Raw genomic sequence first — 13,800 nt, 5'->3', positions numbered from 1 at the left:
GACCACATCTGTAGCAAGTGTTGGTTGCTCGAGAAACTCTGGCTCAGAGTTGATGAGCTAAAGTCTGGGCTTCAGACACTGCGACACATCAGGGAGGGGGAGAGTTACCTGGACGCTCTGTTTCAGGATACAGTAACACCCCTTAGATTAACTACCATAAATTCGGCCAGTGGTCAGGGACAGGAGGGTGTGACTATGAGTGAGGCAGGTAGAGGGGTCCAGGAAGTAGCACTGCAGGAGCCTCAGCCCTTGCCCTTATCCAAAAGGTTCGAGATTCTTGCTCCTTGTGTGGATGAGGGTGGGGACTGTAGAGAGGATGAGCAAACTGACCATAGCACCATGGCACAGGGAGACATTCAAGTGGGGGGAGAAAAGAGAAATGTAGTTGCAATCGGGGATAGTATAGTTAGGGGAATAGATACTGTTCTCTGTAGCCAGGATCGAGAGTCCCGAAGGCTGTGTTGCCTACCTGGTGCCAGGGTTAAGGATATCTGCAGAGGAACATGGAGTGGGAGGGGAAAGATCCAGTTGTCGTGGTCCACGTAGGTACCAACAATATAGGTAGAACAAGGAAAGAGGTTCTGCTGAGGGAATACAAGCAGCTGGGGCTAAATTAAAAAGTAGAACCAAAAAGGTAATAATCTCCGGATTCCTACCTGAGCCACGAGCTAATTGGTATCGGGTCAATAAGATTAAAGAGCTGAATGTGTGGCTCAAAGTTTGGTATGGGAGAAATGGGTTCGAATTCATGGGACATTGGCACTAATACTGGGGAAAGAGGGATCTATTCCATTCGGATCGGCTCCACTTTAATCAGGCTGGGACCAGTGTCCTGGCGAATCTCATAACTAGGTTTGTAGATGGGGCTTTAAACTAAACAGTGGGGGAGCTCAGTTGCATGGAAATATAAAAAAATCAAAGTTTAAGGAGAGGGTAGGAGTGCAGGTTAGTGACAAGGCTGATTGTTCCCAAAAAGTGAAAGGAAGGGACAGAGTGTGTGAACACCATATTGCACCAAAGAATCAAATAAGAGTAGGGAAAATTGACAACAGGGCAAACTTAAAGGTTTTGTATCTGAATGTGTGTAGCATTCGGAATAAAAATAATGAGTTAAAAGCGCAAATAGGGATAAATAGGTATGATTTGGTGGTGATTACTGAGATGTGGTTATAGGGAGAACAGGTTTGGGAGTTAAATATCCAAGGGTACTCAGTGTTTTGGAAGGATAGGCAGGAAGGAAAAGGAGGTGGTGTAGCTTTGTTAGTAAAGGAAGAGTTCAGTGCTATAGTGAGGAATGATGTAGGCACTGGAGAGCAAGTCGTAGAGTCAGTCTGGGTAGAAATAAGAAATAGCAATGGAAAGAAGTCCCTGGTGGGAGTAATCAATAGGTCCCCAAACAGTAGTTCAGCAGTAAGGCACACAATAAACCATGAAATACTGGGAGCATGTAAGAAAGGCACGGCAATAATCATGGGTGATTTTAATATGCATATTGACTGGGCTAATCAAATTGGCAAGGGTAGCCTCGAGGGAGAGTTCATAGGGTGTATTAAAGATTCTCTCTTGAAGCAATGCGTTGTGGAACCAACCAGGGAGCAGGCTATTCTCGATTTGGTTTTGTGTAATGAGATTAATGTTCTCAGAATAAAGGATCCACTCCAGAAGAGTGATCATAGCATGCTAGAATTTCAAGTTCAGTTTGAAAGCGAGAAACTTGAGTCCCACACTAGTGTTCTGCAGTTAAACAAAGGTAACTACATAGGCATGAGGGCAGATTTGACCCTAGTGGACTGGGCAGGAAGACTACAATGTAGGGCAGTTAATGAAGAGTGGCAGATATTTAAGGAGATATTCAATTCCTCTGAAGTAAAATATATTCCAAAGAGGAGGAAAGATTGTAAGAGGGGGAAAAAGCATCCATGGTTAAGCAAGGAAGTTAAAGATAACATAAAGGCAAAAACTAAGGCATACCAAATTGCAAAGGGCAGAGGCAGGCTGGATGATTGGGAAACTTTTAAAGATCAACAAAGGGTTACTAAAAAAATAATAAAAAGAGCAAAGGTAAATTATGAAAGAAAACTAGCGCAAAATGTAAAAACTGATAGCAAAAGTTTCTGCGAGTATATAAAATGAAAGAGAGTAGCTAAAGTGAATCTTGGTCCCTTGGAGGATGAGACTGGGGAGTTAATAGTGGGGAACGCAGAAATGGCAGAGACACTTAATCAATATTTTCCCTCAGTTTTCACGGTAGAGGACACTAGTACCACCCCAATAGTGATAGGTAGAGCAGAGGGTATAGAGAAGGAGGAACTTCAAACTATCACCATCACTGGAGAAAAAGTACTGAGCAAAATATTGGGACTAAAGAGTGACAAGTCCCCAGGACCTGATGGCCGACATCCCAGGGTCTTAAAGGAAGTGGCAGCAGAGATAATGGATGCATTGGTAATAATATTCCAAAATTCCCTGGATTCTGGAAAGGTTCCAGTGGATTGGGAAAATGCTAATATAATACCCTTATTCAAAAAGTGGGGGAGACAGAAAGTAGAAAGCTATAGACCAGTTTAACTTCTGTCACTGGGAAATTGTTGGAATCCATTATTAAGGAAGTAGTAATGGGGCATTTGGAAAGACAAAATGCAATCTATCAGAGCCAGCATAGTTTTCTGAAGATTAAGTCATGTTTGACTAATTTGCTAGAGTTCTTTGAAGATGTGACAAGCAAAATGGATAATGGGGATTGTGTAGATGTAGTATATCTGGACTTCCACAAGATCTTTGATAAGTTGCCGCACAAAAGATTAATACACAAAATAAGATCACACGGAGTTAGGGGTAGTATAGTAGTTTGGAGTCGTAAGACAATACTGAATAGCAAGAAGTACAAGTAATTCACTGTGCCCCTTGGAAAGTTTTTTGGGCACTAAATGATATGGTGATTGGATGGGAGTAGTAAGGAGTTGGGATAAATGGGTCTTTTTCTGGATGGCAAGCTGTAACTAGTGGGGTGCCACAGTGTTCGGTCCTTGGACCCCAATTCTTTGCAATCTATATTAGTGACTTGGATTCAGGGATAGAAGGTACTATAGCTAAATTTGCAGATGACACCAAAATAGGTGGGAAAGTAAGTTGTAATGAAGAAATAAGAAATTTACAAATGGATATGGACAGGTTAGGTGAATGGGCCAACATTTGGCAGATGGAGTTTAACGTGGATAAGTGTGAGGTTATCCATTTTGGTTTGAAAAAAAAAGGCAAATTATTATTTAAAGGGAGAGAAACTTCAGAATGATTCAGTGCAGAGGGACCTGGGTGTCCTCGTGCATGAATCGCTGAAAGCTAGTATACAGGTACAACAGGTAATAAGGAAGGAGAATGTAATTTTGGTATTTATTGCTAAAGGAATAGGGTGTTAAAATAGGGAAGTGTTGTTGCAACTGTACAAGGCATTGGTGAGGTTGCACCTGGAGCGCTGTGCACAGTTTTGGTCCCCTTACTTGAGAAAGGATGTAGTTGCATTGGAGGCAGTTCAGAGGGGGTTCACTAGATTGATTCCAGAGATGCAGGGCTTGTCTTATGAGAAGAGATTGAGCAGTTTAGGCCTAAACTCACAAGAGTTTAGAAGGATGAGAGGATATCTAACTGAGGTATATAAGATGCTAAAGGGGATAGAAAAAGTAGATGTGGCATGGATGTTTCCCCTTGTGGCGGATTCTAGAACAAGAGGCTATAATTTTAAGCTAAGGGGTGGTAGATTTAAATCAGGGATGAGGAGGAATTACTTTGCTCAATGGGTCGTGAATCTGTGGAATTCACTACCTCAGAGTGCAGTGGATGCCGGGATGCTGAATAAGTTTAAGGAGGAGATAGACAGATTTTTAAATTAGTAACGGGTTGAAAGGTTATGGGGAGAGGGCGGGAAATTGGAGTTGAGGCCGAAATGAGATCAGCTATGATCGTATTGAATAGCGGGGCAGGCTCGAGGGGCTGAATTGCCTACTCCTGCTCCTAGTTCTTATGAATGGCTGGTGAGCTGTAGCCAGATTCTAGCTTCTATTGGACAGACCCTTCGCAATCCAATTCTCAACTAATCAGAGAGCCAGGTAGAAGAAACTGTAAGTTCTGACCGGCTTATATTTTCATATTTGAAAAGCCTGCCAATTTCAGATCATGTGGGAATAATTCTATTTCCAGCAATTTCTGGTACTGAATGCAACTTGGGGATTCATGCTGTACCTTCTAATTCTGTGACTTGTACATGAGAGGGGTTTGTTCTGTATCTGTTAATCTCCATTTTTCTTTTTGTGATGGTGGAATTCATTCTCTATCTGCTAATCTTGTACCATGTGAGAGTGTAGGATTCTCTCTGCATCTGTCACTTGCTGAACTGCATGTGTGTGAGAGATTTATTATGTGTCTGTCAGTATCTGCTTCTATATGCAAGTGCTGATATCAATCTGTACTGCACAGTCTCTGCTTTGCTCTGTGAGTGTGGTCACATTCACTGTCTGTCATTGTTCTATGTGACTGTGGGATTCTTTCTGTGATCATCAGCCCTTGGGACTCAGCAAGTGAGAGAGTCACTCTGCATCTCTCCATTTCTCATCCATTGTCAGGTTAATTCTGTAACTGACATTCATTGGAGCTGTGTTGTTATGGCCTTAATTCTGCATCTGTTAGTCTCTGGATTGGGATGTGGATTTGGGACATATTCTGTATCTGACAGGCTCTGGTACTGAATGTGACAATCAATTTAACTTTGTATCTGTCAGTCTTTAAGCAAAATAATTTGTAATTGGTTATTTGTCTGTCTATGGTACTGTATGTGAGCATGAAATGAATTATGTACCTGTCAGTCATGGAACTGAATGCGATTTTGTAATCCATTCCATCTGTCAGTCCCCAGAATTACAAGTGAATGTGGGGCTCATTCTGAAGCTGACAGTATCTGGAAGTGAGTGTGAGTTTGACTTTAGTTCTGCAGTCATCTGTCTTTGACTACGTGTGTAATTTATTCATTCTGCAAGTATCAGTCTCTGGTCCTGTATCCAAATGTTGATTTTTGTTTGTATCTGTCAGTTGTGGGACTGCGTATGAGTGCAGGATGAACTATATGAATGTCATTCTCTGATACTATATCAGTGGGATTCGATCTGCTTCAATATATCACTTGTGAAATATTAAAAACAAGCGCTTCCTTTCAGTTACCTGTGAAGTGCAATATTGTTGCATTCAATCTGTATGTGTCCATCTCTTGTCTTGCACGTGGATATGTTATTTTTTCTGTATCAGTCAGTCCCAGATAATTTACATGAGAATGAGATTAATTCTAACTCTAATATATGTGACTGTGGCATTCAGTCTTTAGCTGTCCATATCTGGAAATAATTGTGTCAGTGAAGTTGATTTTACTTTTATTTTCATCCATTGCTCTCTGTGAATGAGATTTGTCTTACGCCTGTCAGTCGGTGGCACTTTAAATGAATGCTTTTGGTCTATGCCTTATTGTCTTTTTCTGTGTGTAGGCCTGTGGATTTTATTTTCTGGATTTCAGGGTTTGGTCCCCTGTATAAAGTGGGATTAATGCAGTGTATGTCAGTTTTTGGTGAGTGTGGACATACTTCTGTGTTAGTCAGTCTCTCAATCTGAATGTGAGTGTGCATTAATTCAGTTTTCTGTAGGGTGGGAATCATTCAATATCTGTCAGTTTCTGGTATTGTATGTGAATGTGCTGCTCATTCTGTGTCATTACCTCGTAAAGGGTGTGAGTAGGGGGGTTTATTTGTACCTGTCACTGTGCAATACCGAATGGGATTATGAGCTTCATTCTGTATTTTTCAATCTCTACTGCTCGATGTGAATGTGTTTATTTTTGGCCGTCAGTCTCAGGTACAATAAGAGACTCTGGAATTTATTATACCTTTGCCAGTCTCTGGTAGGGTATGTGACACTGGGCTACATTCTACATCTTTCACTCAATGGCAATGCAAATGAAAGTAGCTTTAATTCTGAATTTGTCAATCCCTGGATTGAATGTGGTATTTGGAATTTGTTGTTCTTATGTCTGTCTCTAGATTTTCATGTGAGTCTGGGGTTCATTCTCGATCTATGTGTCTCTGCCATTGAATGCAACTGTGCGGGTTTTCTGTATTGGTCCTTCACCTGCATCTCAGGCATGATCTAAGGATACATTCAGTAGTTCTGTGCGAGTTGTGTAGTGGTATTTAATTTTTATCTCTGTGAGAACAAATTCGAGTGATAACATATGCATCAATCTCAAACCTGGTTCATTATTTAATTCCTGCAGTTTGAAAAGAACAGAATTCATACTTTAATATTCTAGTCTAACACTTAGTGAGATTATGGAACTGATATTTAATGTGTAGCTCACTCTACATTCTGAGGCACTGAGTCGCAATTCATCCTGCATATTACAATAGGGTAAATGTTGTCTGACATAGTTAATAATTAGTAATTAATTTGTGGCTGAGATGACATTATGTATTTAACTCGAATAGTGGCTGTGCTTTTGCCCTGGGATTGATCAATCTAGTCCTCAGGTGTACTGGTTTAATGTAAACAACTTCTCCCAGCAATATTCTGTTTGACTCTTATATTGAAAGGGCGCCTCTCAATCTTGGGATCTATGTCGGTCTCTATCTGTTTCATTTTGGCCTAAAGACCTGGCAGTATCTCTGTGCTTTGTGAGTGATATTGTACTTACTGTGAGTTGGAACCATCAGGCTGCACTTTTCCTTGTTTCGAAGAACCATCTGGTCCTTCAATTCTTTCTGTGCATACAGAAAACATAACTCCTTTACCTAGAGAATAGGTGAAGTAGAAAATACAAAATAGATCAATGTATTTTTAAAATAAGTGTTATTAAAATGAACAATCAACAAAGCAAAACTAGCAGCATATCAGTGTCTGACCCCACCACGGTACTGGAGCAATCTGTTTCTGCTTATCTGCTATTTTGAGCGGTTTTACAACAATTTTATGACGTCCAGAAACAACCCGTCCTGTGCACTGCTCCTTGAATTAGACTATCCGATGGAGGAGTGGCTTTGGCAAGGGTCAGATTTATATTTGCAGCTCCCTTTCAACTAACTGTTCACCTGGAAACAAGCAGGTACTGTTTAAAATGTCTCTTTCACACTTCTCACCTGGTGCCTGAAATTGATCTTCTTTGTGTAACTGGAAACATTGTTACTGTGCGGCTATTTCCCCCGCCATTCTCTGTCCAATAACAAGGGACAGTGGGAGCCGGGACTAAGCCAGGAAGCTTCACTCGGGTTTGGGGAGAGAAAGCAGCAATGATCTTCAATGGCGAGTTCTTCTCACTCTGTCCAGACACTGCTCGAGAATGGCCTCTCCCTTCCCCCCGCTCACTCCATGTTCCGGGAGCAGCTCGTGTTCCAGGGAGCCCATTAAAAACAGCCGCCGCCTCCGCCTCAGCTGCCCGGACACTCAATGCCAATCTCTGAGCATATCTGCGGACGCGGCTCCAAACCGATGCGCTGCTTTAAGCAGATGCTGTTTGTTCACTTCCCTCTGGGGCGGTGATGTCTCCGATCGCTGCTGAATTAAACCCTATTCCGCTCACTGAGTGAATGACGCTCTCGGCCATTGTTGGGGGAGCGGTTGCGCATGCGCTGTTATCCGCATTGCGACGACACCTGGGACGGGGTTAAACAGCGCATGCGTAGATCTCCGCAGCAATTCAGCCACTAAAATCAATGGGAATTTTCCCCATTTCACTCTCATCACAGAAAAAACAAAATCTCCGAACCTGTGTCGGCGCGGCGGGCAAGGGGCGTTGGGTGCGAGTGGACGTGTGGCGGTGGTACACTGGTGGGTAAAGGCCGCTTTACAACATCAATTTTAACACAGGAGATTCCCCCAAACAGTTTGTAAAATGCTGGAACCGTGTGTGTATGAGGATGGTGATGTTACTGAGGATGATTCCTGTTTTAGAATAGACTGTGTTTAGGTCGGAATATTACTGACTGTTAATTATAACGAGAGCATATTTCAAAGCCCCGGGTTTGCGGAAACTCCTGACTGTGAAGCCCGGGTCTGTCCGGGTTTGTGTCTCGGTTCCATTGGTAATAAACGGCTGGAAATTGGCGGATGCAGAAACTGGAGGAGGAGCTGAAAGATCAGGGGCTTTTCTCTTTCTGTCTGTCACTCCGGCTCTCTCCTCCCTCCCGATCTCTGTTTAATCTTCACTCTGTCTCCTCCCCTCTCTGCCATCAAACCGCGTTTTTCAGTCAGGTCCGGGCGAGCTGTATAAAAGAGGAACGTGAAGCAGCTCGTGTCTCATATTCTGCAGCGATCTGAGTGAAGAATCATCATGTCTGGCAGAGGGAAAGGAGGTAAAGGACTGGGGAAAGGCGGAGCAAAGCGGCACCGCAAAGTGCTTCGTGATAATATCCAGGGCATCACCAAACCAGCAATCCGCCGCCTGGCTCGCCGTGGCGGTGTCAAGCGGATCTCGGGTTTGATCTATGAGGAGACTCGCGGGGTGCTGAAGGTTTTCCTGGAGAATGTGATCAGGGATGCGGTCACCTACACTGAACACGCCAAGCGCAAGACGGTCACTGCCATGGATGTGGTGTACGCTCTGAAACGCCAGGGCCGCACTCTCTATGGATTCGGCGGCTAAACAACTCGACCCTTTCTACCGAACACACAACAAAGGCTCTTCTCAGAGCCACCCACCACCTCACAGAGAGAGCAGAGACCTGGGAACGGGAATTGGGATTGGCTGTGATCGGGAATGTTACTGTCTGAAACAGAAAAGAGAGCTCTAACGAAGAGTGAAACGGATTAGAAACGCTAACTCTTTTCTATCCACAGATTCTGTGAGACCTACGGAGGTTTCCAGCATTTTCTGTTTTTAATTCAGATTTCCAGCATGTGCAGTATTTTTCATTTATATTAGTGCCTGATTTGTTCCGGGGTTCTGGAGGATGTACTAAGTAACTCGATTTAATCGTTGTTTATTATCCCTTTCCCCGCTCTTTATAGTCATGAACTGCCCAGAATGAGGGCAATGGGAAGGGGTGTGAAGCCCCCAGCACCGGTTCCATTTTATTACCCACTCCAGACCTCTAAGCGAGCGGCGATTTTAAGGGTTGGTTGTGCTGTAGGGAGCAATGGACAGTCCTTCAATTTTTGCCTCGGAAATCCAGCACTGACTTTACACAGTTCAAACAACAGACTGGTGTTTCTGTCCAAAAATGTGCAGGTTCACCAGGATGATGCCGGGTTTAAAAATTGTCGGAATAGGTTTAATGAACAGGAATTTCATTCGGGTTAGGGAATAATGATTTGCAGTAAAAATGGTATTTATAATTTTAAGAAATGAAGGAACAAAGTCTTCTGATGTCGAGGCGGTAAACGGCTGGAAATAAAGGCGGAATTTTTGAAATGAGCGATTAAAAACTACTCGACCAATGGAGACCTGGCAACTCAGCCAGGGATTAGTTCATTGGTTAGATTTTGGATAAAACTGCCTGGGCGGAAGGCTGCAGCCAATTACTGTTCGGGGCGGTTCCTCACAGAGTTTAAAAAGGCGAGTTGCAGTGCAGTTTGTCTTAATAGTTCTTGCAGCTGACATTGTGGTGAATTTGTTCAGAAAATGGCCAGGACCAAGCAGACAGCGCGCAAATCGACCGGAGGGAAAGCTCCCCGCAAACAGCTGGCTACCAAAGCGGCCCGGAAGAGCGCTCCAGCAACAGGCGGCGTGAAGAAGCCTCATCGCTACAGACCCGGCACTGTGGCTCTGAGGGAGATCCGCCGCTACCAGAAATCCACCGAGCTGCTCATCCGCAAACTGCCCTTCCAGCGCCTGGTGCGAGAGATCGCTCAGGACTTCAAGACAGACCTGCGCTTCCAGAGCTCGGCCGTCATGGCTCTGCAGGAGGCCAGCGAGGCTTACCTGGTGGGGCTCTTTGAGGACACCAACCTGTGCGCCATCCACGCCAAGCGAGTCACCATCATGCCCAAAGACATCCAGCTGGCCCGCCGCATCCGCGGGGAACGCGCCTAAAACCAGGCTTCAGCACCAAGTGCAACAAAGGCTCTTTTAAGAGCCACTAAATCGGCAAATGAAAGCTGTGATCTCCTGTTGACCACTCCAGCACTTAGACATCGCGAAGTTACCATTTACCTCCTTCCATCAGTTTATTTTTTCTTGTCTACAAACCTCTTTTGGGGTTGATAATCACAGACAATGCAGTTGTAAGTTGTAGCGCAAATGGTGTCTTAATTTAAGCATAAAATTGGGAATGTGGTCACCTTAGTGCTCTAGGATACTTCCAATAAATGCGGCGCTGATAATGTATTAAATACTGCGAGCAGACATCAATCCCGGGCAAAGAGTGATCTGCGGGTTACAAGTCAGTGCTCATGAAGTCAATAAAGGCAACGCCCTGAGCAACAAACGTGTATCCCTCCGGTGCACAGATTTATCATAGAATCAACCAATTTGCACAGCACGGGAGGCCATTCGGCCCTTCGGTGCCTGCATCTGCTCTCCAAAAGAGTGTTATGACCGAAAGCTTTCACCCCGCCCCATCCCTGCACGTTGTTTATATTCAAATAATCAGCTAATACCCTCTTGACTGCCTCTATTGAACCTGCCTCCACTACTTCCAGGGAGTGCATTCCAGTCCCGAACCACTCGGGTGGAAATGTAATTTCTCTTTTGATACGAGTTGGTTGTCGTTGCGGATCATTAGAAACGCTTCACCATTACTGAAATTCGGCACGTAGCGGTAGTCAATAGTTCACCCTTTCACAGACTCTGTGGGTGGCTCTGAAAAGAGCCTTTGGGGTATTAGATTAAAGAATGGCCGCTTCACTTGGTCTTCGAGGCCGCAGAGGCGCTGGTTTTCTTGGGCAGCAGCACGGCCTGGATATTAGGCAGCACCCCGCCCTGAGCGATGGTCACCCCTCCCAGCAGCTTGTTGAGCTCCTCGTCGTTGCGGACGGCCAGCTGCAGGTGTCTGGGGATGATGCGGGTCTTCTTGTTGTCCCGGGCCGCGTTACCGGCCAGCTCGAGGATTTCAGCCGTCAGATACTCGAGCACAGCAGCCAGATAGACCGGGGCTCCAGCACCCACACGCTCAGCATAGTTGCCCTTTCTCAGGAGCCTGTGAACACGGCCCACCGGGAACTGCAGTCCAGCCCGGGAGGAGCGAGATCTGGCCTTGGATCGAGCTTTACCGCCGGTCTTTCCTCTTCCAGACATTTCACAATCTCAAAAACACTTTCACAGTGAATGAGGAAATGCGCTCGCATTCGCTTCTCTTATAGCTTCGGGAGGAATGGTGCGGCGGGCATTGCTGATAGGTCATTTTGTGCAGCGTCACATAATGTTGTTCATATCACCAATCAGATATCTACTGAACTCACCAACCCGGAGACTCCACGGAGGGAGGGCGGAAAATCCAGCGCCAAATTTTGAGATTCCAACCGAGCTTTTTTTTCAAATTTTAAAAGCCCGCCAAATTTGTAAAAAAAAAAAGCCAAAAAAGAACTGATCGAACACAGTACTAATTGGATAAAAGCAAAATACTGCTGATGCTGGAAATCTGAAACTAAAACAAAAATACCTGGAAAAGCTCATCGGAGAGGAAGAAAGTTGACGTTTCGAGTACTAATTGAAAATGGTTATTCAGTATTTAGTATTCGAATGTAACATTCTCTTCATCTCTCTCTCTCTTTCCCTGGACTGCAGTTTTTTGTATATTTCAGTTTCTGATTTTCTGTCTGGGTTTATGTGTATCTGAAAACAAGTCGAAAATAACGGCGCAAATTTACGCAATCTATTTTTTTATTCGACGTCGAAATTACCGCCGATATATTTGTAAAACAAGAAATACATTTCATATAGAAAACCAGTTAATAGTGAACACGGTCTGACGACAAAGTTTTACAAATGTCCTTCCCTGATGGGACTATTTCACATTTTATCCATTTTAAATTTCAGATTCGCTTTAAGAATCCGGCAGCAATTCGAGGTAATCTCGATCCGTCATGAAACCTTCTTAGCAGCCGGCTGAAAGTGCCATTTACATCGTTCTGCTGATAGACGGTATATTGTAGATATTTGTGACAGCCAAAATTAAACATACTTGGAGTAAATTTGCTAGCGTTGAGACTGAAGGTTGCTACACAACCGGTGCTTATAGGAAATGAACTGATCGATTATTGAGGCCAAACTTGAACCGAATTGGAACCAGAAGAATTTGCGCTCTATTCGCGCGCACTCCAAAACCAGGGAAAGGGGTCGAATATGACGCGTCTTAAAGCAAAGCGCAGAGGGTGAGCGGCAAGACATTAATTTATGGGGCATCATTAACGAGGCCCAACAATTGAACGAGTGTTAAATTTACATTGCCGAGAACCTGTGACTGAAACGTGATCAAAATAAAAATTTCACAATTCTAAATGCTTCATAGTAAAATCATAAATTAGAAGTAATGAAATCATATAGCTTTTTCAGAGAGATTGTGAGTGGCTCTTAAAAGAGCCGTTGTGTTGTGAATGTGTTTTTCAGTCAGTTCTGGGGTTTTACTTGGAGCTGGTGTACTTGGTCACCGCCTTTGTCCCTTCCGACACGGCGTGCTTGGCCAGTTCCCCGGGCAGCAGCAGGCGCACGGCGGTCTGGATCTCCCGGGAGCTGATGGTGCTGCGCTTGTTGTAATGGGCCAGGCGGGAAGCCTCACCCGCGATGCGCTCGAAAATATCGCTCACGAACGAGTTCATGATGCTCATGGCCTTGGAGGAGATGCCGGTGTCGGGGTGAACCTGCTTCATCACTTTGTAGATGTAGATGGCGTAACTCTCCTTCCTCGACTTTCGCCGCTTCTTGCCGCCCTTCGCTACCGGTTTCTTTAAGGCTTTCTTGCCTCCCTTCTTAGAAGCTGGTTTCTTGTCATCAACCATCTTCAGTTTCAGGCACAGAATAAAGCAAATCCCTTCCGAGCGCCGATTAAATAGACAGTCTGACAGACCTATGCTAATGAGGAATGGGGAAACAATGATTCTGATTGGACATTTAAAAAAGTACAACAGCCACTTATTTTATACTTTTCTCTGATTGCATATTTAAAGACACCAATCAAATTTCGACTTCTCCACCCTCATTAGCCCTTTTACTATAATCAGGAAAGAAATTTTATCAGGATTCTCTCCAGTCCCAGTTTGTGAAGATACACCGGAAATTGTCGTCTGGTTGTCCGTGCGAGGGGCCCTTCTCCACAGAGGGACTGAACGGAAATGCGGGATTCCTCCTGGAACTCTTGTAACGTGTGCGAATTACTCACTGGGATATTGTGTGAGTATGTGAGTGGTAGGGGGTTGAGAAGGAGTATTGAGCTGTGTGGTCTGGAATAAATCTTTCCCAACAACTATGTAACTCTGAGTACATTCACAGTTCTTGACTTTTTTTTTTCCAGGAGTGGGACATGAACCCACTACCTTCTGACTCAAAGGCGAGGGTGCTATGAACTGAGCCACAGCTGAGGCTCTGGTACGCCATGTGAGTGTAGAATTTATTCTGTATCTGTCTTTGGGAGTGTTTAAGACTCATTGTGCGTTTGTCACTTCAGGATGCATGTGAGTGAGCGGGGGATCCATTCTCGATTTGGGAATATATGCTATTTTGGCTGAACTCCGTATCTGTCACCTGCGGCTTAAATATGTGAGTGCAGGATTTATTCTCTACCTGTCAGTTTATTGAACTACAAATGAGATTCACACCGTGTTTCTCAGTCTCTGACACTG

General features: G+C 44.3%; 2 protein-coding genes across 3 annotated transcripts; one reads left to right on the top strand and one right to left on the bottom strand.

Annotated features, from left to right (window-relative positions):
* Positions 1-9,646: 9,646 nt before the first annotated feature.
* Positions 9,647-10,057, top strand: LOC144674121 (histone H3). The gene has a single exon (XM_078535629.1). It carries the CDS (start codon positions 9,647-9,649, stop codon positions 10,055-10,057), a length of 411 nt encoding a protein of 136 aa, XP_078391755.1.
* A 1,934-nt stretch (positions 10,058-11,991) lies between these two features.
* On the bottom strand, positions 11,992-12,987 carry LOC144674120 (histone H2B-like). 2 transcript variants are annotated; one of them, XM_078535627.1, is made up of 2 exons: positions 12,590-12,987; positions 11,992-12,093 (listed from the first exon to the last, which is right to left on the bottom strand). In XM_078535627.1, the coding sequence occupies exons 1-2, from the start codon at positions 12,958-12,960 to the stop codon at positions 12,084-12,086; spliced, it is 381 nt and encodes a 126-aa protein (XP_078391753.1). In that variant the 5' UTR covers positions 12,961-12,987; the 3' UTR covers positions 11,992-12,083. The 2 variants fall into 2 exon arrangements, with proteins under 2 accessions (XP_078391753.1, XP_078391754.1); XM_078535628.1 differs by lacking the exon at positions 11,992-12,093 and having other exon boundaries at positions 12,453-12,985.
* Positions 12,988-13,800: the final 813 nt, after the last annotated feature.

The sequence above is a fragment of the Cetorhinus maximus genome, unplaced genomic scaffold, assembly GCF_964194155.1.
Source record: "Cetorhinus maximus unplaced genomic scaffold, sCetMax3.hap1.1 HAP1_SCAFFOLD_566, whole genome shotgun sequence".
In the NCBI taxonomy this organism is placed as follows: Eukaryota; Metazoa; Chordata; class Chondrichthyes; order Lamniformes; family Cetorhinidae; genus Cetorhinus; species Cetorhinus maximus.
This window is presented reverse-complemented; position numbering and strand designations above follow the sequence as displayed.

Bases quoted from the DNA above. Each gene is read 5' to 3' on its own strand.
- LOC144674120 (XM_078535627.1), bottom strand. From the start codon at position 12,960: ATGGTTGATGACAAGAAACCAGCTTCTAAGAAGGGAGGCAAGAAAGCC.
- LOC144674121 (XM_078535629.1), top strand. From the start codon at position 9,647: ATGGCCAGGACCAAGCAGACAGCGCGCAAATCGACCGGAGGGAAAGCT.